This window comes from Myotis yumanensis, unplaced genomic scaffold (genome assembly GCF_028538775.1).
Source record: "Myotis yumanensis isolate MYYU_CA2020_CCGP unplaced genomic scaffold, mMyoYum1.0.hap1 SCAF_10, whole genome shotgun sequence".
Lineage (NCBI taxonomy): Eukaryota > Metazoa > Chordata > Mammalia > Chiroptera > Vespertilionidae > Myotis > Myotis yumanensis.
The window spans coordinates 61,703,832-61,726,950 of NW_027223761.1; the positions used below are offsets into that span (position 1 = coordinate 61,703,832).

Below are 23,119 nucleotides of genomic sequence, written 5' to 3' on the forward strand. Positions count from 1 at the left end.
TTAGGAACACACCCTCTGTGTAGTAATTGCTCCCACAAAGGGCATTTACTACTGATATCCTTTAAGCCCTATTCTCCAACTAGAGTCATTCACACCTATTTATTGAGCACCTACTAAGTTCAAGGTAGTTTTAGGCACCAGGAATACAGTGGTGAACAACACAGACGGGCCCTGCCCTAATGTAGCACCATCCTGATGGTGAAGAACCAGCCACTTCCATATTTTCTAATAAATCCCATTTTTCTGCTTTCCAGCCAAACAGCCATATTCCTCTTATGATTCATTTTTATTTTTGGTTAAACCTCACCCAAGGATCTATTTTTTCCATCGATTTTTTAGAGAAAGTGAAAGGGAATAAGAGGTAGAGGGAGAGAGACAGAGACAGTGACAGTGACAGAGACAGTGACAGAGACAGTGACAGAGGGAGAGGGAGAGGGAGAGGGAGAGGGAGAGGGAGAGGGAGAGGGAGAGGGAGAGGGAGAGGGAAAAGGAGAGGGAGAGAATGAAAGATCAATGTGAGAGAGACACATTGACTGGTGGCCTCCCACATGGGCCACAACTGGATGAGTGATTGAACCTGCAACCCAGGTACTTACCCTTGACCGGGAGTTGAACCTGAGACCCTTTGGGGTCCAGGCTGATGCTCTTACCACTGAGCAACACTGACCAGGACACCTCTTATGATTCTTGAGTTATATTCAGTATTTGAAAAGATCACCTTATAATTCTTCTACATGAACTTCCTTTTTATGAATCCTGCACTCACACCTGGTTGGAAACCTAAGATGCATGATGTTCTTTCAGGCCAAGGGGAAGGGAAGGAATATTAGTGAGCACCTGTAGTATGTGCTGATATTTATAACACCTTGTCTCAATTAACCATCACAAAAGCATAAGGAAGCCAAAGTTATTATTCTAATTTTCAAATTAAATACTTGAAAGATTTTAGAAGTCAAATCCCAGAGCTTGGAGGTGGATGTTAAATTCCTTCCTACTTAGGAAGTGACTCCTTCTCCGGGACTCCAGCCTCAGGGAAATGCTGGTGAGCAGCCAGCATTTTCAGGACCTGGAAGATGGGTCAGAGCAATGACTGAACCATAGCACAGTATTTTGCTGCTCAACACCACCTCAGACTGTTCATATGGAATCAGGAGATAGTCTCACTGTTTGCACTTCAACCTTCAGGGGGATGAATTCATTGCTAATTCTCAAAGTTTTCAGTCTTCAAACATTCTCTATTGACTGGGAGGCAGATTCTGTGTTAATGGGACAATTAAGTCACAGGGGAAGGCAGTTGAGCTGATAAGGAGGTAGAGAGGTTCTGGAGGCAAACTTTTTATCTCCCAAAGTTGAAGTATTGACTTTCATGCTGCCAACTCCAGATGATTTCCTCTAGGGAAATTTGCTTCTGGAACCTCTCTACACAGCTACTCAGTTGGGAATGGGCCTCTGATTAGATGCCTGAATATGTGAAGTTATAGAAACAGAACCTAAGCCTGTACAACACATAGAACAAACATCGAAGCATCATGATGTCATAAACTTTTCTTTGATAAACATGAAATCTCTGCATCAGTGATTCCCAAAGTGGGCGCTACCGCCCCCTGGTGGGAGCTGCAGCGATCCAGGGGGGCGGTGATGGCCACAGGTGCATTTGTTTTAACTTTTTTTGAATTACCTTTCTATTCTGAGTTCAATAAATAGTTTCATAATTTCAAACTTCAATGTTTCTAATTTACACCTTTCTTTACTATATTTTACGAAAAAGGTAGAAACATTAATACATATATCTTTCTGTTTAATTACTATTAAAATTTTAAAAAAATTAATTTCCAGGGGGCGCTGAGTAATATTTTTTCTGGAAAGGGGGCGGTAGGCCAAATAAGTTTGGGAACCACTGCTCTACATCAAGGTTCTTCAGGGAGCTAGATTAAGCATAGAGAGGATGCCTCCATTCTAACAAAAAGCATTTTATTTATCTTACCCTTTACATTTAGTATTGTGTTGTTGTTGTTTTTTAATAAAACTTACTTCATCTATAATGAACATAAAGAAGGTATTACAGTGAAAATTCAGGTACTAAACTCTCTAAAAATTTATTTTTTAGTTATTTCTATATTTTAGGTGCTCAGAATTTCTTGTATAATGGCTTATTCTGCAAGATGGGTAGAAGAAGGAGCTCATTTCATTTGAAGAAACATAACCTCAAGTTGTCTGAGTGAGGGTTGACGTCATTGCTAATTGAACCATTGATGGGTTAGATATGAATTGACCCATTGTTGGTCCTGGAGTAAGGTCATACTCCTGTTTGTGGGTTTTTGAGATTTGTAGAAAGATGATATTAACTATGAGTCACTCAAAGGATTTCATCTTCATGTCTGGCCTAAAAGATATATAAAGAGACACATTTAAGGACTTGTACTAGAAAAGACAAGGTGACTTAGGTTGTCACTCAGGAGAAGTTTAGAATGAAGTTTCTTCTCTTGATACTGGTCCTGCAGGCCATTGCCCCTGGAGCTGTTTCTCGGATAAACTCCAAAGAAAAGAATGTGGCATTTGCTCAAGTAAGTATTAACTGCTCCAGTATTTATCTAACCTGCTTTCTGTCTTTAAGATTGATTACATTGACCAGTTTTATATTGAAAAGTACTATTTGGAAAAAACTTGTTTAAGGAGCTATTTGATTTTAGCACTGAAGTTTTCTTTGCCAAAGAGGAATATAATAAAGAGACACTGGTTTTGAAGGAGTGTTATAAAATTGGTGGTTGAATTTGTCCCTTTTACTAAAAAGCCCAGGCCAGGGATTTTTAGTTGAAAATAATTGGTGCTCTACTTCTGTTATGGTATTTTACATTAATCATTTAATGCTGGTAATAATCTGAGATTTGAATAATGTTTTGATTATTTTAATCACTTCAGTCTTCCATGATAATTCAAGAATATTATTTTATTAAATATATTTTTATTTATTTCAGAAAAGAAGGGAGAGGGAGAGAGAGATTGAAACATCAATGATGAGAATCATTGATCGGCTGCCTCCTGCAAGACCCTACTGGGGATTGAGCCCATAACCCAGGCATGTGCCTTTCACTGAAATCAAACCTGAGACTCTTTAGTCCCCAGGCTGATGCTCTATCCACTGAGCCAAACCAGCCAGGGCAAGAATACTCTTTACTGTCTCTATCTCAGATATTTCTTCCTGAACAGTTTTTAAAATATAATTTTTCAATTCATTTCTTTCCCCTAACTACATGAGTTCAGATGATGTCCCCATTTTCTAAGATTGTTTTAATGTTGAATTTGTCATGGTTGTCCATTTTGTTGAGCTTTGGATTTTTAGGCAAGAACATTTTATTCCAACTTAATTTATGGATCCTGACAATAAAGGTTTTTCTGCCCTAGTTGGTTTGGCTCAGTGGATAAAGCGTCAGCCTGTGGACTGAAGGGTCCCAGGTTCTATTCTGGTCAAGGGCACATGCCCGGGTTGTGGGCTCGATCCCCAGTAGGGTGCGGGCAGGAGGCAGCCAATCAATGATTCTCTCTCATCATTGATGTTTCCATCTCACCCTCTGCCTTCCTCTCTGAAATAAATAAAAAAATATTTTTAAAAAATAAATAAATAAAGGTTTTTCTGATTTACTGAATGCCATGATGTGTCAGATGCTGAAATAAGTTTTTAAAAGTAGAAACAAGTTTGAAGCAGTAGAGACATAAGGATGTTTTTAGTGGGCTTCCAGGAATCAATCTTGCTAATAATTTATGACACGTATGACAGCACAAAAATTTTTTCTTATTATGATTAATTTTCTGATACCTGATTCAAACTTATCAGTGCACAGTTGATCCACATATGCAGAGCTCCAACAGAAAACTTTAGATATATAATAAGGTAATACTAAATTTATTTTTCCAGAGGTACTTGAAACGCTTTTATGGCTTCAACATGGGGGCAATTTCAGCGACAAAAATGAAAGTCAATGAGAACTTCATGGAGAATAAAATTCAGGAAATGCAACAGTTCTTGGGACTAAATGTGACAGGGAAACTGGACAAGTCCACTTTGGACATGATGCACAGACCTCGATGTGGATTGCCTGATGTTTATCGTTTCGACACAACGCAAGGAAGGCCAGTATGGGAGAAGTATCTCATTACCTACAGGTAACATCATAGCCATGTATTTTTCTGCTTCCCCACAGGTCTCACTTCTGGAATCCTAAAAATTTTAGATATGGCCCTACATTTGGTCGTGACTAAGCAGCCTCCCTCAACTGTTAACACTTTCTCTCTGTTCAAGTTCATTATCTCCAGGAGCGAGGATTTTTCACTCAAGGATGGTTTGGCTTGCCAGTCCAGACCTGAGTAGAAATCCTGCAAACGAAAGGAGAATGAAATTACAATAAATAAGACAAAGGATAAGTTCTTCTCAAGTAGTCAAGATGAATAAATGCAGAAGTCTTGGAGCAGGGGCAAAAGGCATAAGTTTCTATGAATGTAAATCATTCGTAAGGGTCACCTATAAATGACCTATGAGAACAAATCAAGTTAGATTCCATTTAAGGAGGAAGTTGTCCAAAGATAAACATTTCTGCATATCGAAAGTATGCTTTTTAAAAAAATTGGTACAATTAATTTATGAAATAACTCATTCTCCAATGATACCAGCAGATATGAAGTATCATTATATAAAAAAATTAGCACATGGTTTCATATATTTTTTCTTTTTTGTCTTGCTGATAAAGAATTAGTAATTACACTACTGACATGAAGCGTGAGGATGTTGACGATGCTATAGAGAAAGCTTTTCAAGTATGGAGTGATGTGACCCCTTTGAAATTCATCATGATCAATGCAGGAGAGGCTGACATTATGATAAGATTTACAGCTGCAGGTAGAGAACTTGGACTTATTTCATCTCTATCATTTGATATGACCTAGACTGTAGTGGTCGGGAAACTGCGGCTCACGAGCCACATGCGGCTCTATGGCCCCTTGAGTGTGGCTCTTCCACAAAATACCGACTTCTGCGCATGGGCCACGAAGTTTCATTCGCACTGCACGTGTGCGCTCGCACGCCACAGTTTGCCGACCACTGACCTAGAGTATACATAGAAAGATTAATCTTCTTTTCCTTTTCAAAAGATTATGGAGACTTTTACCGTTTTGATGGTAAAGATGGAGTTATAGCTCATGCTTTTAAACCTGGACCTGGTTTTGGAGGAGACATATATTTTGATGAGGCTGAACGCTGGACTATGAACCACAAAGGTAGGCAAACAAATAAACAAAACCACAAAGGAAAACCCTAACAAATTATAAATAGTGCCACCATTTTGGAAGAGGCTACATACTGAGAAAGGATTATAGAATGAAAAAATGTGATTATAGTTTTTATAATAAATAAAATGTAACACTGTCTCAATTTTACACTCTATAAAGTGAGGACATTGAACTAGGTAATCTTAAAGATCAGTTCTAAAAATCTGAGGATGAGCTACTTCGTATAAACTCAGAAACCTCAGATAGGTATGTTAAGTGATTGATTTTGACAGTGCAATCCATAAACTCATGCAAACATAGGTACTAATTCTGTATATGCTAACAATCCTAAAATGGTGTGATTATCTTCCTGATCCATTATCTATAATAATAAAAGCATAATGTGATAATTAGACCCAAAGTCCTTCCAGATGAAGCTGTGGCAGCGGGGGCCGAGGCAGAGATAGCCACGACGACGGTGGTGGGGGCCAAGACTCTTGCATGAATTTCGTGCACCGGACCTCTAGTATGTTGATAGTTTCTTAGATTCATAGTGACACAGAAAGGCAATGCTGTAGAGAATTTAGAGAACCTCATAGAGATACACCATGTTATATGGTCATGTAGTCTCTTGTGGTTCAAGGATAAAAATTTCAGAATGCCCAACTAGTCATTCAATGATAACTTGTATGTATTTACCAAGGAGCTGTAAGTCACCATTCCTATATAAAAGTGAAGATGTGAATAATTAACCTCCCTTATTTGGAGGAATCACTTTCCATTGGAAAGTTGGAGCCATCATATCAGAAGCCTACTTAATCTCTCTTTTGGGAATCCTAGATTATGTGACTGAGTCATGTGGAAAGTAAACGGAGAGAAAGTCATGAAGAATATGCTTTTCTCAGCATCCCCCTTTGTCTTACTGATACTGCAAATGTTAGATAGCGATAGTTTATAGGCCAGAAAGACTATTTATTTTAGTCTGACACATGGTCTAAAGCTTATAATATTCTTAAGCGATAAGAGGATTTTTACATTGTCAAAAGACAAATGCTGTACAATTTGTTTTTTTCTGAGTTACAAATTTTCAACTTAGACGTATTAAATTTGTCTAAATTTTATGAAAGAATATTTTGGTTTTATAATCATTTCATTTGGTGTGGGAGAATTGTGCCTGCTAGCTAGAATGTTTTGAAATTCTAAAGAACCTTGGAAAAATCACTTAATATAGTTTTTTTACAGTTAGAGGAAATTGAGACCAAGGGAAAGTTAGTGGCTAGCTTGTGAAAAACTAGGGTCAGAACACGCATTTCCTAATTCTTACTTTAGTCCAATGTTAGTCCAATGAATTCTAACTGTCCATGTTGCTTTGTTTTTAATTGGCTTAATTTTATATTTTTTCAATAGCTAAATTATAAAAATTCTAACTTAAAGTGCTCATTCTCAACCTAATTTTTGACACTGTAAATTAGATGAACAATCAGCTCAATGGTTACTTTCTATTAGAGTGTTAAGTAATGTCGTGGGGGTAATTTCAGTGACAAAAATGAAAGTCAATGGTTACACAGATAAAAAGGACAAAGTCTGTCCTGGAGGAACACACAATGTAGGAAAAAACAAACAAACAAACAAAGAACCCCACAAACAGAAATATATTATTTTGAGATAAGAACCAGTCTATACAAAGTATTATATGAGTCGGGAATAAGATAAATTTAGGTTTAAGCCAAAATATCAAAGGCTTTGTTTACTCTTTCCTGTATTATGCAGCGCAGAGAGAATGACAGAATCTACACTTCTTTTTCATTATTTGAGAGAAATTCAAGCATTTCCAAGTTTGTTGCTAAACCCCTGTGTTACATGGAATGTTCCTGGACACCTCCCAAAAGACAGTGTAGACTCTATGTTCATGCTTGCGTAGTGGAGAGTATTTCAAGGCCTTGCTCTGAGGCTAAATGGACTTTGACCCTGGGCAAGTCAATTCTGAGCATCAGTTTTGTCACAAAACAGGAAGAAATAATGAGGGCATTAGACCAGAACACAGATAAAAACTAAGATTAAGGGGTTATTCAGATCTTCTTGAGAAGCTTCAGAGAAAGGATACACCTCTCTTTCTTACCTACAAAGGTGCATGCTCTAAGAGATACAGAAAAAAAATGAACAAGCATGACTATAACTTGACAGTGTAAATATATCTCACTTGTAAGCATAGTCTCTGATTTTATTTAGAATCACGTATAGTAAAAAGGTGAGCTTTATTTAGAGCCAAGAAATTCAAATTTGAATCTTGGGTCAGCACTTAATTTGGTCAATTAATCTCACTGATACTGTGTCTTCATCTGTAGATGGAGAGAGTGGTGGCTTCCTTTTAGTTGCATAAGGATTATATATAATGTGGTATATTTCTCAGTGACTCATAGTACCTAGAACTTCATATTGCCTTATATTTGGGTTTAGTAAAGAATGGTTATTAAGTACTTTTTTATATCCACTCAAGACTGACGAAGAGTAAAAGTAGGATGAAGTGATAATAACTTAGAAGCAGTGAAAACTATTGAACACAGCTATGAGTTATTGTAGAGATGTTCACAACAGAATATACGTCATTTGTGTGATAGTGCAGTGATCCTTAACCAGAGGCAATTTTGCTCCCAAGGGGACATTAGACAATGTGTGGAGACATTTTGGTTATAAAAACTGAAGAGGGATTTGATACTTATTTAATGGTAAGCCAGAGATTTCTAAAAAACAAAACAAAACAAAACAATTATCTAGGCTATAATGTCAATAGCACCAAGACTTGAAAAACCTTGCGCAAGGAAGGGAACCAAGTAAAGGATTCCCAAATGTTTCCCTTCTCATTGTGTCAGATTTAAATTGTGTTATTGTCTTCTAGATGCCTGTGGATTACATTGCTCTTTTCCTCTTCTGGTTGGTTTCCTCTTAGGCATCAACTTGTTCCTAGTTGCTGTTCATGAGCTTGGCCATGCCTTGGGTCTAGACCATTCCAGTGATCCACAGGCCATAATGTACCCCATCTACAGTTATGTGGACCCTAACACATTTCAACTCTCTAACGATGATATACATGCCATTCAGTCTCTCTATGGTAAGTCGAATTTCTTTACTGTTTTGCCTTATATTCATGCTTCTGAGTGGTTTCATGATACCTGCATTTGGCTAAAACTTTAACATCTGTATTCACTTTTGAATCCCATGGAAACCCTGTGAGGTAGGTAGCACAGATATTATGTTCATTTTTGCAGATGAGCACAAGAGATTTAGTATGTTAATGCCAGAGCCAGAGGCAAAACCTAAGCCTTCTGGCCTTGAATCTGTTATTTCTATCTAACATACCATTGTCTATTGAAGAAGGTACACAGAGAAAAAAAATATAATATAACTGGAACAAGAAAACCATAGTGAACAGATTTTTCCTCCTCCATAATGTTGCAACCACATGGAGAAAAACTTTTTTGTTTGCTTCCTGTAAATGTTATAGAAAGCATAAATTGCTTTTTATGCATTTTTCATCAAGAAAATGGAATGTTTTTTAAAAAGAATGATTCTTCTTTTGATGAACTAAAAATTAGATTTTTTTTCTAATGCTTCTTGAAACGTATTTTCAGGAGGTCCAGAAAACTTCCAACTCTCATCAAATCCTAACAGTACAGAACCGGCTTACTGTGATCCCAATTTTCATTTTGATGCTGCCACTAGAGTGGGAAATGGAATCTTTTACTTTAAAGACAGGTAGGATTATTTTTATACCAGACCAAATTTAAAGGTTTTCTCCTAAGGTGTTCTTTGTTGTTGTCCTTATTGTAGAATAATAGAAAATGATGGAAAATTAAGTAGATGAAAATAGTAAGTAGGGACTCGGACTTGATTCTGTAGGCAGTAAAGAGATCTTGAAGATTTTGAAGCAAGAAAGTGTTATGATTATATTTACATCTTAACTAGAAAACTGGTGTGTAAATAATGGATTTACAATTGGAATCTGGGTTGAGGAAGTATAAGACAGGAAACAGAGAAGCCAGACTATTTTAATCATAGATAAAAAATAGTGTCTGAAACTAAATCTGTGACAGAGTACTTATTTAAAGGATTTGATTCTTGATTATAGAGAAGGGAAGTCCAGGATGACTTATGGTTCGTGTCTTACAACACAGGCTGAAGCAGATATTAGAGGTGTGGGGGAAGTATAGAAGATTAGAATTTGGAAGGAAGAACAAATATTCTTCATTTTTGAGATTCAAACACTGAGATACTTGAGATTAAGTGACTTCCTTTAGATTATAAAGCTAGCGAATGGATTGTGGGACCAGACTAAATAATGATCCTTTGATTCCAATATCCAGGGTATAACAGTTTGTCTGTTAATACCATTGCTATTATCAAAGAACTGATTTAACATTTTTTTCCTTGTGGTGCTCCTACACAGACATCCATGGAATAGAATGTGAAGATCATGAAAAGAAACATTAAACTGTTTCACAGGTCCTTTCCACTCACATTTCATGGTTCTTGAGTCCACAACAATTTTTTAACATGTATTTAATGTTTTACATGTCAGTTTCTTCTGGATGCAGATTCCTGGGAATCCAAATGCCAGTATTGGTTTAATTTCTTTCTTATGGCCAAACTTCACATCTGGTATTCAAGCTGCTTATGACACTGAAACTGGACAACACGTTTTTCTTTTTAAAGGTAATTCCAGTGTTTGGTTTTGCTATTGAGTCCACTTCAAGGAAGAGAATAAATTAAGGAAATACTACAACTTTTTATAAATATAGATTTTTTTAAAAACCACTCCAAATTGTATTAATTGTACACTGAACTATAACTAACATAAATTAAATAGATGATATATAAAACTTTCAAGAAAAGTTTGTAAAATATAGATTATAATACTTATGGGGGGAGGGAAATACAGAACCATAGAAAATGGGCTATGTTTAAGAACAAGGAACAATATACTTTGGAAGAATGGGGAAAGAATGATGTTCACAGTGAGTCAACATATATTTCTATTACTCTTTCTGTATGATTCCAATGTGCCCTTTTCTTTGTATTCACAGATGATAAATACTGGTTAATCAGTAATTTAAGTCCACAGCCAAATTATCCCAGAAGCATACATTCTTTGGGCTTTCCTGAGTCTGTAAAAAGAATTGACGCAGCTGTTTATAACCCACTTCTTCGTAAGACCTACTTCTTTGTAGATCAAGTGTATTGGAGGTGAGCTTTAATGATTACTAATTTGACCTCTAAGATAGTGAAACAAGCAGGGAATGGGATTTTCCAGAAGAATAGTTTTACATACAACTTCCCAAAGATTTTTTTATCTTCCAGGGAGATAAATCAAGAGAATATAGGACTAGAATATTCATTGTCTATCTAGTTCTTTTCTCTGGACTTTTAGATTCTGAATTTTGAAATAACACATAGTGTATTTTAAAAGAATACTTTACATTAAATGTCATGGTATTAATCATAGTGGAAACACATTGGGAAATAGTGGTGGAGATGTATGGGACCTAGTCTTTACAGTCAGGTGGGAGGGTGTACGGAGTTTCAGGTTCCTTTCCAGAATCACTGGACCCATGAAGACAAAACGAGGAAACCATCCTCTGAATGACAGCTGATCCTGCAAGGTCTTCACTAACAGGAAATTAGACAACCAGGCTCTATAAAAAGGGACTGAGCACTGCGAAAGCATTGTGGAGGAGGGAGGAGAGTGTTTGACTGGTAGTCAAGAAGACTGGGGTTAGAGTCCCATAGGGACATGGAATAGATCAATGAACTGTTTACCATAGGTCCTGGGTTTTCCCGTCAGTGCAACTCAACTGTTTTTAGTAAGTACCTTTCAGGACAGAAGTAGGTGGGTTTTGTTGTTCATGTCATGAAGTGTCAAGTTTTTGTCATGAAGTCTATTTATGCTGAAGTTTCTGCTGTTTGTTTTTTTGCTCAGGTTTGATGAGAGGAAGCAACACATGGACCCTGGTTATCCCAAACTGACTATTGACCACTTCCAAGGAATTGGGCCTACAATTGATGCAGTCTTCTATTATAACAGTAAGTATACTAGGAAACTATGAAGATACTTGAAATCTTTTTTTAAAACACAGAGCCTTTCATACTTTTTTATACTTTGCATTCTTTACCTTCCTTTCATCTCCTTTCACTCTTCATGGGCTCTCAAGGACTGGGGCTGATGGTGGGATGAGAGAGCTTAAGTTTGTATCCGTGAATGTCTTTAAGCAAAATCAACCTAAGCAAATTGTTGACTAGGCCAAGATATTTTGTGTTTTTCTTGCCACCCCCATGAGCTTTGTACTTCTTCCATCAAGGCTTTGGTGTGTGTACCTGGGCCCAATCTCCTCTCTCCCACTCTGAGTTCTCCACTCGGAGTGTAAATTTGAAAAACATTTGCATGTTAAAAGTCAGCCTTTAAAACAAAATAACCTTTTCAATAAAATTAATGAGAATATATAATGGTGAAATGACTGACAGTAGGCAGATATCTGGGGGCCAAGGGATCCAAATTTTATATATTTGAATCAGACCTTATTTAATGTAGATAATCTAAAAAAATGATAATCTATGTTATCTTTTCAAAGAAATACAAGCAGAGAATTAAACTATTCAATTTGTTTTTGTTTTAGAACACTACTATTTTTACCAAGGAGCTGTCATATTTGAATATAATACCCCAACCAACCGTGTCATCAGACTACTGAATCGGAATGCCACCCTTAATTGTTAGGAATTATATAATGACTGCTGTTTGCCAATTTACTCTAGTTTAATATGTATTTATGCATACTTGGAATGTGCCTAGTGTACCACTAAATAGTGACATATATCATAAAATAAGGTAAAATCTATAGGCCATAGACAAATAATCATATAGACAAATTATTATACAAAATATATAAGGTTTTTTTAATTTTAAAAATTCTCATTGTCAATTTTTACTTGACTCTGCTATTAATTTTGAAAATAAACACCTTCAAAGGCCAAGAGAATATGTTGATCATTTATATACATAAACTGAGAAATTATCATTATTTCTCTGGCTTAATCAAATTTAGAGAAAAGATTAGTTTCTTTGAACATTAAATGTTTCAGTAAGGGTACCATTTTAATTGGAATAAGAACAGAATATATCTAGAACTTTAAAAATGACAATGATGTAGGTAAGATATATAATATAAGTAAGTTATATAATTATGGTGATAATATACTTTTATTTGGTTGACAGTGTTGACTTTTCTACTATTTTATATAAAGTATATGTACTTCTAATGTTCAAATAAAAACTTTAAGACAAAATATTTGGATTTTAAGAATTTTTCTTGAAAACTGGAATATGTATATTGAAAATAATTCTGGACCTGTTCCTAAATAAAACAAGTCTCTATATGATTATACCAAGGGGTGAATAGAAATATGGCAACTAGGATTAAAAAAAGGTTGTATTTGCTTTGGCAACTTGTTTAAAGCCACCTGAATCCTTGGTCTCAAGTCAAGAAAACATTCTCCAGACTGCATATGACTCCAAGGAACACCTACAGTGTGTAACCACAAACATGAAAAGAAGAAGGCATGAAATAGGAACTTCCCATTTTGGTAAATTTCTGTTATAGATCACAATAGGTGCCATTTAATTGCTGTGTGATCTTGGAAAGAGATTGGATCTAAGCTTCCTTAAATTTAGGGGAAAATATTAATGGTACCTATCTCATAGATTTATTGTGACAAAAAATGACGCATGATATATGGTGAGAACATCATGCTGATAGCTTGGCCTACCTTATATCAATTTTCTCCACTATCTCTTTAAAAAAATTTTTTTAAAAATATGTTTTTATTGATTTTCGAGAGAGATAGGGGATTAAGATAGAGAGAGAAACATCAGTAAGAGAGAAACATTGATTGGCTGCTTCCTGGGGTTTGAGCCTGCAACCCAGAATATACCCTGATTGGAAATCAAACCAGGAACCTCATGGTTCAACCACTGAGCAACACTGGCCAGGAAATTTTCTCCCTTGCTTTTACACACATGCTCCCTATTTTCTGGATTGTACACATATTAAAGTTCCCTCTAATGTCTTATAGATTTGTGGAATGCTTGGAGTTTTTAATGTATTTTCAAACTATTGCTGACGGATGTACTCAAGACCCCAAAAAAGGTCAAGTTTATTTCAGCTCAGATGATTGTTCTTGGCTAGTAGAATGAACTGAGATCAGAGAAAATACGAGGATCAAAAAGAATCTAGATGGCGGCAAAGCTCCCTGTCCTTCATAGGTTAGGTCCATTCTTAAGGATGTGCTGCTTCAGTGGAGCACATGATATTAACCCCACAGTGGTCTTTATGGGAAACAGGATCAAGTCATCTTTAGAAGAAATGTTATTTACCTACAGGAAACTAACCACTGGACTTCCTTCAAAGGAAGAAACTTCCCCCACAGGATAAGCATCAAAAGAAAACTTAATGGTATCTTGGTTGAGATGTCTTTGGTCTTAGGATATTCAGGAATAGCAGTTTCTCTTAAGTAATGGCTATCCTATATAATAAAGAGCTAATAGGCTAATGGTCGTGATGCCCTCACGCTAGAACATCTGATCAGCAGGTGCGCATGGTGGGCAGGAACTTGACTCTGGAGGACTTGACCAGAGGCACGGGCGGGTTTCTGGGTCCGGCTGGCACAGTGGTTGAGTTTCTGGGTCCCGTCTCCCTGGTCTCGGGACTCTTTCTGGGCAGGAGAGTGGGGCTGCCTGCGTGGGGAGGTGCGTGTGAGGAGAGGTTCTGGGACTCACGCGATTTCGCATGCCGGGAAACTAGTACAGTGGGGCCTTGACTTACGAGTTTAATTCGTTCCGTGATGGAGCTCATAACTCAAATTACTCGTATGTCAAATCAAAAAGTGAACAAGTGAGACACGTGATGCTGATCTGATGTTGTGGCGTTCACTGTGACGTTCGCTGCGCCAACTAGCGGTGGGGTATCTGAAGCTGGCTCATAACCCGAATTTTAGCTCACAACTCAACTCAAAGCAAAAAATCGGCCAAGAGACAGCTCATATCTTGAAAAACTCATTAGTCGGGACACTGTATTGGAATAAAGGCCCAGAGTACATCTCTCTCAGTTTCATGAGTGTTCATGAGAAACGCCTTTAAAGATTTAAAAGTGAACCCTTTTTTCTTCTATGTCTATTTGTGTTATATTATAAAATTTTGTTTAATAAATCCTTATAATGCTAACCATGTGCCAGACACTCCCCAAAATCTGCAGACACACACACATACACACACACACAATCTATAATAATAAAAGGGTAATATGCTAATTAGACCATTAGACCAAACATCTTTCCAGGCATCATTCTGGCCAAAGCCGGGGCTGGAGCAAATCGCCTGATTCCAGGTGGAGCAAAGCCCTGGCAGCTGGGGGCAGGAAGGCCTACTCTTGCATGAATTTTCGCTCATCAGGCCTCTAGTTTTTAATAATAACTAATAATGACTAATAATAACCTAATCATTAAAATTATGAGATAAATACTATCATTCATATTTTTTAAATGAGGAAAATGAGGCACTGAGAGGTGAACTAATTTGTCCTAAGTCATATAGCCTTGGAGCTGCAATTCAAAGCCAGGCAGTTGGACTTCAGAATTTGTGTTATTAACCACCACAAAATTCTGCCTTTCAAATTTAGAAAGAGAAAAAAAATCAAATAAAGTAAAAACTCCTGGCATTCTATGCTATTTGTACTTTAACTTGTCCTTTCGATCAAAAGTTCTTTAACATGTTATAAAAATTCTTTTTGTGTCTAGATCGGAGAATACCATTTTTCTCTTGGAAAAGGTAGTAGTGACATCTTGATAATGTCAGGGGAAAAATTGTCCAAGACTTAGAAATTACAGGTGTCTTTACAATGGAGTGCTGGGCATGTCTAACAGATCTTCTGGAGGGGAGCTGGTTTTATGAGAATATGCATCTGACACACAGTTTGGGGGGTCCAAGGTCCTGAGGGTCTGAGACCTACTGTGAGTTCTTGGCTTCATGTGGGAAAGAATTCAAATACAAGCCAGCATAGAGTTTAAAGTGAACGTGAGTTTATTAGTGAAGCAGTGAGACAGAAAGTAGGCTACTCCACAGACACAGCAGCTCCCCTTTAGTGGAATTTGATTCCCTTATTTGTTTAAAATATGTTTTTGTTGATTTTAGAAAGAGAGGCAAGGAGAGGGATAGAGACAGAAATATAGATGAGAGAATCAATTGGTTGCCTTCTGCATGCCCCCTACTGAGATTAAGCCCCCAACCTGGGCATGTGCTTGCTGGGAATTGAACCATGACCTCCTGGTTGATAAGTCGATAGCAACACTGGTGGGGCTATTGAGGCTCATTTAATCCGGGGGTTAGGATAGTCAATAAGGGAAAGGAATGTTTAGGATCTTCCTGGGAAAGAAGTGGAGATTTCTTGGAGGAGCTCCATTAGCCACTGTGTCCTTGTATGGGCTTTCTGATTCCAGTCACAGCAGTGAGTGGTGAGTCATTTACATGCTAATGTATTACAATGAGTATAAAAGGCTAGGGGTTAACTCTAGGTGAAATTAGTCCTCATGGTGGATCTAGCTGGTCTCTGCCAGTTCTTAGCCATAAATGTGGTGGTGGCGGGGGTCGGGGGGTGGTTTTACTTACTTGTTGACAGTTCCTATAGTTTTTATTGATTACAGCTATTTCACCACATACACTATCTCACACCTTTGACTATAAATAAATCAGTCTATTATATAGCTCTGTAAGAATATGAATGGTAAAAAAACAATAATAATGCAAATGGTTCTTTTCTATAGCAATACAAATAAATGTTATCTAGCATCCAGTCACGATGGCAGTGTAGGTAACACAGTACTCAAACTTCCCACAACTCTATCAAAATTAAAGCAAAATACAGAACAACCATTATCGAGAACCCCCTGAAACCTAGCTGAACAGACATCCTAAAACTAAGGATATAAAGAAGCCACATCAGAGATGTGTCTTTTGTCTTTTACAAATCAGGAGGAATATCTCAGCTTCAAAGGTCCTCCCTGGGGAATGAGGGGTCCCAGCCCACACCAGGCTCTTCAGTCCAGGGTTCCAATGCTAGAAAGAGAAGTTCCCATAACTTCAACTGTGGAAACAAGAAGAGAATCTTGCTGAGTGACAAAAAGGGCTCTGTGTCTTAAAGGGCCCACACACGGACTTACTTGGACTCACTAGCTCTGAGCTCCAGCACTGGGGCAACAGCTCAAAAAGTGCATCAGGGGCATATGGAAAGGAACTGAAGAATATGGCTTCAAGACAAGGGCTGGAGGGGTAGGGGTGTTGTTTTTTTTTTGGTTTTTATTTTTGTTTTCAGACAGAAGTGCTGACAGAAACCATTGTTGCTTTGCTGAATTCTACCCTTGCAGAACCAGCAGGCAGGCACCATAGCTGAGTCTCCATCATCCTGGCTAACACAATTTGCCCCACCTTCATGATTCCCTCATACGCTGCCCCAACCAACTTTCAGACCCACCCAAGTTGATTCCTGTGGCTATTCCATACAAAGAGCCTGCCTTGGCTCATGCTGTGAACTTTCCTAAAATCTCTCAAAGATTCACACCCCCGAAACAGGCAACATCTGGCCTCTGTGTACCCTATACCTTTAGCTAAGTGTCCCCAGGCCTGGCACCAGTGGTAGCCAACCTCAGTTTACAGCTTTGTCTCTCCTGCTCCTTTTCAAGTCCAATACAAGTAGCAACCACCTGCAGATTGCTTTACAGCTCATGCCTGTTGGCCCTGGGCAGGGTACAGGTAGCAGCTGATCTTGGTCTGTACCCCCCAGGAGGCCCCAGAACCAGAGCACAGGATGGCCAGCTTCAGGTGCACCAGAGCACCACCCAATCACCTCCACCAGCAGCACACTCAAGACGTGGACTCATTGGGCATCAGAGCCCTGCTGACGTGCTCCATGGGGTCAACCCATGCACAGCAGCTCCTCTGCTGTGGTCATAGCCAGTCATTGAAGCTGATCAGCCTCAGGGTAAATCCCTCTCATTGACATTCCAACAGCAGTCAAGGCTCAGCGACAACAGGAGGATGTACATAGTCCTCATGGGGTCATACCTAGAGTGCCCAGATTGGGTGAGGAGAGAGTCATACCACTGGGCCCCACAGAACATCTACTACGTAAGGCCACTTTTCTGAGACTGAGAGTCATAACAACTCTATCTAATACATAGAAACAAATACAGGGAGGCAGGCAAAATTAGGCAACAAAGAAATATGCCCCAAATGAAAGAATAGGACAAAGAACTCCAGGAAAAGAACTAAACAAAATGGAGATGAGCAATCTACAAGATACAGAGATGAAAATATTCCTTACAAGGATACTCATTGATCTTAGTGAGAACTTCAACAAAGAGATAAGAAACAAAGAATGGAGAGAGGAAACATGAAAAAGACTCAATCAGAAATGAAGAATACAGTAACTGAAATGAAGAATGCATCGTAGGGAATCAACAGTAGAGCAGAGCCCTAACCGGTTTGGCTCAGTGGATAGAGCGTCGGCCTGCGGTCTTAAGGGTCCCAGGTTCGATTCCGGCCAAGGGCATGTACCTTGGTTGCAGGCACATACCCAGTAGGGAGTGTGCAGGAAGCAACTGATCGATGTTTGTCTCTCGTTGATGTTTCTAACTCTCTATTCTTCTCCCTTCCTCTCTGTAAAAAATCAATAAAATATATTTAAAAAACAAACAAACAAACAAAAAAAACAGTAGAGCAGAGGAAGCAGAGGATCAAATCAGCAATTTGGAAGAGAAAGAAGCAGAAAATACCCAATCAGAACAGAAAAGAAAGAAAGAAAGAAAGAAAGAAAGAAAGAAAGAAAGAAAGAAAGAAAGAAAGAAAGAAAGAAAGAAAGAAAGAAAGAAAGAAAGAAAGAAAGAAAGAAAGAAAGAAAGAAAGAAAGAAAGAAAGAAAGAAAGAAAGAAAGAAAGGAAGAAAGAAAGAAAATAAGCCTATGGGACAGCTTCAAATGTACCAACATTTTCTTCATGAGAGTGGCAGAAAGACAAGAGTGAAAACAAGAAATTAAAAACCTATTTGAAAAAATAAAGATGAATAACTTCTTTAACCTGGTTCGACACAGAGGTGTCAAACAAGATAAACCAAAGAGGCCCACATCAAGACACATCATAATGAAAATACCAAACGTTAATGACAGACAGAATCTTAAAAGCAGCAATAGAAAAACAAGTCAGTGATAAAAAGCAAAGGACCTGCAACAAGATTACTCTACCCAGCAAAGCTATAATTTAGAATTGAAATTCAGATAAAAAGCTTCCCAGACAAGAAAAAGCTAAAGGAGTTCATCACCACCAAAACAGTATTACAAGAAATGTTCAAGGGTCTTCTTTAAGAAGAAGGAAAAGAAATTAAAAATATAAATAATAAAATGATAATAAATATATATATCTAGCAACAATTACTTAAATACAAATGTATTTGAATTTAAATAAAAATACTACAATAAAAAGACATATAGTCATGGAATGAATAAAAAACAAGAACCTTACATATGTTGTCTACAAGAGACAAAAGACACCACAGACTTTCAGTAAGGAATGGAAAAATATATTTCATGAAAATACAAACAAACAAACAAAAAAGTAATACTTATACCAGACAAAATAGACTTTAAAACAAAGGATATAGTAAGAGACAAAGAAGAACCCGGCAATTTCATTTCTGGGTATTTATCTTAAGAAACCCAAAACACTAAATCAAAAAGACATATACATCCATATGTTCATTGCAGCATTATTTATAACTAAGTGGCCATCAATACATGAAGGGATAAAGTAGAAGTGGTGCACGTATATGCAATGGAATACGACTCAGGTATATAAAAAGGAATGAAATCTTGCTCTCTGAAACAACATGGATGGACCTAGAGGGTATTATGCTAAATGAAATAAGTCAGCCAGAGAAAGACAAATGACAGATGATTTCAATTATATGTGAATCTATAAAACAAAGTAAACAAAAAGGCAGAACAGAAACAGACTCATAGATAGAGAACACTTAGATGGTTGCCAGATGGGAGTGGGGATTGGGGTAATGAGTGCAAGAGGCGAAGCGATTAAGAAATACAAATTGGTAGCTAGAGAATAGTCATGGAAATTAAAGTACAGCATGGGGAATACAGTCAATAATATTACAAAAACTATGCATGGTGTCAGATGGGTACTAGATTTATTGGGTGATCACTTTGTTAGTTATATAAATGTCTAATCACTATGCTGCACACCTGAAACTAATATAATATTTTAGCTCACCTATTGCAGAAAAATAAAATAATAATTAAAAACAAAAAATAAATGTTTGACTATTGGAGATACAATGATTACTTTCTGGTAGAAGAGACAACCCCAAACATCCCATTTTGTTGCCTATAAGATATTAATGCATATGTAGCACTAGAAAATGTATTTTAGCATTTTTTACTGCTATCTGTTCTTCAGATTCTTCTTTGAACTGCTTTCCTCATTTAGTTAGTTGAATATCTTTAACATGTTTATTTTATATTTCATGAAATTCATTTTTTTTTTTTTACTTTTTTGAAAATATACAAGAATGAGCACAGGCCTGCCCACCTTTTAGACTGGCTGGTGGAGAAGTTCACGTACTAGTAAGCAACGCCTCAAGCCTCACACAACTAGAATCTAGATTTCCTGATCCTGTTTACTTCCTTATCTTCTAATAATGTAGTGGCCAACACTGTCCCTGACAAGAGAAAGGAGAAGATATGCCACATCTGGGTGACATACAATTTCAGAGGTTCACTTTTTTTTTTTCTTTGTTCTTTCATTCATATATATTTATTGAGAATCTGCTATATTCAGCTCCTGTGATTGGCATGAAGGATCAAAAGATGATTAAAACTATCTGCCTCAAAGGCACAAAATATGGTGAAAACATAAAAAAGACAGACATGTAAACAACAAATCATTATGCCACGAAGTATGTAGGTAGACTAATACAAGTGTATACAAGATAGAAGAGTGAGTCAATTTCTTCAGGATTCAGAGACCACAGAATACTTGTGGGAAACAATACTTGAGACGTGTTTTCAAATATGAGAGGAATTTGTCAGGTGGAAAAGTGGGTTAAAGGTATTTCAGGCAGAAGACGAAGCCTCTTCAAAGATCCATTATATACAAAATATAGTTTTTTTAAAAATAAAATTTGGACCATAAAATATAAAGGAGGGGATGGCAAGAGATAAGACACCAGATCACAAAGGACTTTTACTGTTATGACTTTGACTTTTATCTCATAAGTGATAAGGCTTTATTAAAAGGGCTTAAGATGGGGATAAATGACCAAATTGAATATTAGAAGATCTTTTTGATGGAACTATGGAAGGTAGATGAGAAGGAATTAAGGCCAGATACAGAGAAGAACACCTATTATACTACTGTACTACTCCATGCAAGAAAGACTGAAAACTTGAATTATAGTCATGGGGAGGACAAAGGTGACATTAGAGTGGGGACATTATAGCAGCTAGAATGGAGAATTAATCAAGTTTTATCACTGCTTTGCATGTGGAATATGACTGAAAGGAGTAATATAGAAAAAGGAGGACCTATGTACTAGTAATACTTTCAACAATAAAGATTAAAAAAAGCACAAAGATAGGTCAATGGATTACTCTGATTTAAAAAAGAATTAATATAGAATGATATTTAAGGATCTGGTTTGCAAAGCAATCTTGAATAGGTAAATAGAGAAGGAAGAGCAGGTTATTAAAAAGTGTTGTTCTGCTTGATGGAATAAAGAGAGTTTGTTGGGTCTGAGGAGTCTTTTTATTGAAGTACTAGAGGCCCGGTGCACGAAATTCGTGCACTGGGGATGGTTGGGGGGTCCCTTAGCCCAGCATGTGCCCTCTTGCAGTCCGGGACCCCTCCCTTGTTACTGCCCAGCTGCTTGCTGCTTCCTACCACTTGGCTTGCTGCTCCTTAGTGCTACCACAAAGGCCTCGGGTCTGCTGGGTGCCAGGCCTGCCGGTTTGTGTCTCTGATACCCCCAGCAGCCCCAGCACCAAGGTGGCCGGCCTTGGGGCTACTGGGTACAGGCCACCCGTTGCGTGTTTGTGTCTTCTATCAGGCCCCCAGCAGCCCCAGCACCACCTAAATAACTTAAGGGAAACTTTATTTAGTCTTCTTTTAAAAGCAATCTAGTTTAAAAATGAGTTGCAGTTAAGACAGAAAAAAGAACATGGTACCTAAGAGTGAGATAGACTGACAGAGGAGAGGCTGGGCACTGGTCAGGGGCTTACATGCTAACTGTTCTACACCTGGGAAATGATGTAAAATCGGTTTCTTTAGTTTTCTGCTTAATGGTCTTCTCCAGCACTGAGGTCAGAGGAGCTTCCTTCCAGCCCATAGGCTGCTTCTCAGAGTTGAAAATTTCGCCATAGGCCTCTGCCTAGGACAGGACCTCTGCACCCCCAGGGTGCATAAACACACAGGGCTTCCATCAGGCTCCGCTGATCCCGGGGCAGGGAGGCCTCTCGGCTCCGCTGATCCCCGGGCTGGGAGGCCTCTCGGCTCCGCTGATATCAGGGGCGGGAGGCCTCTTGGCTCCGCTGATTCCGCGGCCGGGAGGCCTCTCAGCTCCGCTGATCCCCGGGCCAGGAGGCCTCTCAGCTCCACTGATCCAGGCGGCCGGGAGGCCTCTCGGCTCCACTGATCCCCGGGCCGGGAGGCCTCTCGGCTCCGCTGATCCCCAGGCCGGGAGGCCTCTTGGCTCCGCTGATCCAGGCGGCCGGGAGGCCTCTCGGCTCCGCTGATCCCCGGGCCGGGAGGCCTCTCGGCTCCGCTGATATCGGGGGCTGGAGGCCTCTCGGCTCCGCTGATCCCCGGGCCGGGAGGCCTCTCGGCTCCACTGATCCCCGGGCCGGGAGGCCTCTCGGCTCCGCTGATCCCCGGGCCGGGAGGCCTCTTGGCTCCGCTGATCCAGGGGCCGGGAGGCCTCTCAGCTCCGCTGATCCCCGGGCTGGGAGGCCTCTCGGCTCCGCTGATATCGGGGGCTGGAGGCCTCTTGGCTCTGCTGATCCAGGCGGCCGGGCGGCCTCTCGGCTCCGCTGATCCAGGGGCCGGGAGACCTCTCAGCTCTGCTGATTCCCCGGCCAGGAGGCCTCTCGGCTCCGCTGATCCCCGGGCAGTGAGGCCTCTCTGCTCTGCGGCTTCAGGGCTGTTTGGCTTCGCTCTACCGCTTGGAGACTGAGTTTGCAGATTAATCGCCATCTTTTAGCTTCTACTTGAAACATTGTATCTTTTGGAGCTGTTGCTTCAGGAGCTCAGAGCCCCGCAGTTGCAGGCGGGAACCTTGGTTTTCTCTATCACTGGGGCAACCAAGCATCCTGTTCTCAGCTGCCTGGCTGCCGCCGCCATCTTGGCTGACAGTTAATTTGCATATACTCACTGATTAGCCAATGAAAAGGGTAGCGGTTGTACGCCAATTACCATGTTTCTCTTTTATTAGTGTAGATAATTGACTTACAATATTATATCAGTTTCAGGTGTACAACGTAGTGATTCAATATTTATATACTAGTACTCATGAAGTGATTATCATGATTAGACCAGTTACTTTCTATCACCATACATTATTACAATATTATTAACTACAATCTCTATGCTGTTTGTTACAAGCCTACAACTTACTTATTTTATAACTGAAAGTTTGCATCCCTTAATCCCTTTTACCTATTTGGCCCATCCCCTGCTGTGAGTCTGGGGAGCCTTGAGACAT

General features: G+C 38.8%; 1 protein-coding gene across 1 annotated transcript; it reads left to right on the plus strand.

Annotated features, from left to right (window-relative positions):
- Positions 1–2,468: 2,468 nt before the first annotated feature.
- MMP12 (matrix metallopeptidase 12) lies at positions 2,469–12,028 on the plus strand. The gene is made up of 10 exons (XM_070426907.1): positions 2,469–2,564; positions 3,914–4,161; positions 4,743–4,891; positions 5,143–5,268; positions 8,207–8,368; positions 8,889–9,012; positions 9,836–9,969; positions 10,341–10,500; positions 11,234–11,337; positions 11,928–12,028. Exons 1-10 carry the CDS (start codon positions 2,469–2,471, stop codon positions 12,026–12,028), a joined length of 1,404 nt encoding a protein of 467 aa, XP_070283008.1.
- The last annotated feature ends 11,091 nt before the right edge of the window (positions 12,029–23,119 follow it).